The sequence below is a fragment of the Triticum aestivum genome, chromosome 5B (assembly GCF_018294505.1).
Source record: "Triticum aestivum cultivar Chinese Spring chromosome 5B, IWGSC CS RefSeq v2.1, whole genome shotgun sequence".
Taxonomy (NCBI): Eukaryota; Viridiplantae; Streptophyta; class Magnoliopsida; order Poales; family Poaceae; genus Triticum; species Triticum aestivum.
Window position 1 is genome coordinate 317,219,603 of NC_057807.1, and position 2,806 is coordinate 317,222,408.

The 2,806-nt window shown below is 58.3% G+C and overlaps 1 protein-coding gene across 1 annotated transcript; it reads right to left on the reverse strand.

Annotated features, from left to right (window-relative positions):
• Window positions 1-621: 621 nt before the first annotated feature.
• LOC123116037 (endoglucanase 4-like) lies at window positions 622-2,533 on the reverse strand. Its single transcript, XM_044537050.1, has 5 exons — window positions 2,324-2,533; window positions 1,725-2,231; window positions 1,435-1,611; window positions 1,072-1,347; window positions 622-994 (listed from the first exon to the last, which is right to left on the reverse strand). Exons 1-5 carry the CDS (start codon window positions 2,531-2,533, stop codon window positions 665-667), a joined length of 1,500 nt encoding a protein of 499 aa, XP_044392985.1. The 3' UTR covers window positions 622-664.
• Between the last annotated feature and the right edge of the window lie 273 nt (window positions 2,534-2,806).

Here is a 2,806-nt window from a genome sequence, read left to right on the forward strand (position 1 = left end):
ACAAAAAAGACGAAATCGAATGTGTAGTGTCAAAAATACTATTCACCCAAAGCTGGCACTATGCACATTCAAATTTGTTCTTTCTCTAACTGTACATTGAGTTTTGTGCTGATTTTTCTCGGAGTTGTACACCCCACAGATATGTTGTCAAATAATTTCAAAAAAATTAAAATGTATAAATATGATTTTTTGTGGTTGATCTCATTGATTCTCATCTAATGTAAGATTACTAGTCTCCCCCAACTTAACGAAGTCTCGGTCGAGTTACATCTGCGTAGTTGTGATGTGACGAGTGGCACAACTAGATGTTGCAATAGGATAGAAAAAATGTTGCAAGCAACAGCAACAGATGCAACAACCGTTGTGACTAATGATGCAACCATCAATGGTGAATGTTCCAACGAGTGAGACGACGTGCTGCAATCGCTGAGGGTAAATGTTGTGTCCAATGAGACGGATGCTGCAACCAGTAGAAAGATATGTTGCACACGGTGTGACAAAATGATGCATGGTCCATTGGATGGTGCTCAGTCCAGCATAAATCTCCACGCAAAGGTCTAATGGCTATGCAGTCGACTGAGTTTTAGCAAGCTTGAAAAGAAAACCCGTACATACACAGTTCAAGTTCAACCATCGCATACACATTTCGTTTACGCCACTTAGGTTATGCTGAGCGTGCCCCCGAGAAGAAGGCAAGGGCGCCGACGAGTGGCGCGTTTGTGTAGGTGGACGGCTCGGCCTGCGCGTAGTTGTCGCGGCTGTCGGAGTAGCTGTCGCTCTGGTCGGGGCCGCCGACGACGGCGCCGACGAGCACGTTGCGGTCCGGGTCGGAGGAGTGCAGGTAGTGGAACCCCTCGTCGCAGCCGATGCGGGCCGGGTGGTCGCGCACCGACGGCATGGAGGCGCCCCGGTGGTGCACGCGCCTCGGGTACCGCGCCCCGAACCCCACCATGTACGACATCCCCGCCGGGTTCGCGCCCAGGATGTAGTCCACCTGCGCGCCAAAATGACCGATGAGCCTCCCTCTGCCGATCTTAATATTTTGTCTAGGGGCCATTCATGGAAACGTACCTGCTTCTTGGCGAGCGAGACGAGGGTGGAGGGGGTGACGGCGGTGGCGCCGCAGGAGGCGGCGCCGCCGGTGGAGCCGAGGTACTTGGCGTAGGTGAGGAGCAGGAAGGCCGTGGAGGTGACGTACTCCATGTTGCTGTCGCCTTCCTTGAACAGGAGGCCTCCTGGCGTGTACTGGGACTGGAAGCCGCCGGCGCCGGGGACGAGGGAGCAGATGTACTTGTCGGCGTGCGCCTTGTACCCGCGCAGGCCCTCCACCCGGTTCTGCAGCAACACCTGCGCCCGGAGAAACGAACGTGCATGAGCAAACCGTGGCGGCAGCCGGCACGGTCTGGTCTCGGATGGATCATGGATGTAGTCTACCTTGGAGAGGAGGACTTTGGTGGCGGCGCGCTTGTCGTCCCAGCTGACGGTGTAGCTGTCTTGCTCCGCGCCGAGAGTGTGCCCGTTGGAGTTGATGTACGACATGTACACGCCCTGCGAGCTCGGCGACGGCGACGACGCCAGGTGCAGCCACGTCGCCGCCCAAAGGAGCTCGTCCTGCATGCATGCATGGATTATGTTATGGTTATTCCGACTCAGCAGCAGCATGCATGCATGCATGCATACTGATACTGTGTTAACGTGCAGTTGTGGGTTGTTGGGTTGTTTACCTGGTAGCCGGAGTAGGAGCAGTAGAAGGGACACACCACGGAGCTGAGCGAGTCGCTGTAGGAGCCCCTGTACCGGTCCGCGAAATCGAATACCTGGCGAGCGGCGCGGAGCAGCCTGGACGAGTAGGCCGGCTCGCGGGCCCGGAACACGAGGGAGGCCGCGGCCAGCGCCGCCGCGGTCTCGCCGGCCACGTCCGACCCGGGGCTCTGGGGCGTCACCTTGTACACGGCGCGCGGAGTGTCCATGTCCTCCGGCCGCTCCCAGCACCGGTGGTCCTGGTACGGGTCCGCCACCTGCACGTACAGCGCACCCGGCGTGGCCGTCGCTGCCTTGAGCAGGTAGTCGGAGCCCCAACGCACCGCGGCCTCGGCGTTGGCGAGCTGGCCGCCCGGCATCGCGCCGCCGAACTCGACCACGCTCCACGACAGCATGGTCACCATGAACGCCATGGGCAGGCCGAACTTGACGTTGTCCCCGGCGTCGTAGTAGCCTCCGACAAGGTCCACCTGATCAAAGCCAACAAGACACACATCACTCTCGTTAACGACATGCATGGCATGGCATGTATCCAGGACTTGTCGTCTGAGTAAGTACGTACATTGGAGGCGTTGCCGTCGGAGAGGGCGGAGTCGGCGCGCCACGCCACGCGTTGGCCCGGCGGCAGCTTCCCGGAGCGCTGCGCCTCGAAGAAGAGGACCGCCTTGTCGAGGGCGTCCGCGTAGTTGAACGCCGCGGCGTTGCGCGCACCGGCGACCAGGCAGAGGACTGCGATCAGGTAAGCGGACATGCAGGCTTTGGAGGGTCCCATGTCTGGATGTGCGTTGGTGCTTCGCTACGTACTCCACGGTAGGACTATATATAGTGGTCGATCAGATCAGTTGGTTTTACTCCATGAAAGGTGGTGGTATACATGGAAGGCAGTACTGATGGAAGGTGATCTGACAGTTATGGTAGTTGCTCGTCCGAGATTGGAAGCGACCGGGAAGGGTGGCGTGTGTCGCGGACTCGCGGGACAGCGAATGCTACAAACCCGTCGTCACGGACGGTTCGACCGTGAGCACAAGCGATAGCTTTTACTGTG

Bases quoted from the DNA above. Each gene is read 5' to 3' on its own strand.
- LOC123116037 (XM_044537050.1), bottom strand. From the start codon at position 2,533: ATGGGACCCTCCAAAGCCTGCATGTCCGCTTACCTGATCGCAGTCCTC. The intron at 2,232-2,323 runs GTACGTACTTAC...GGCTTTGATCAG, and splicing joins CCGACGGCAACGCCTCCAAT to GTGGACCTTGTCGGAGGCTA. The intron at 995-1,071 runs GTACGTTTCCAT...TTTGGCGCGCAG, and splicing joins TCTCGCTCGCCAAGAAGCAG to GTGGACTACATCCTGGGCGC.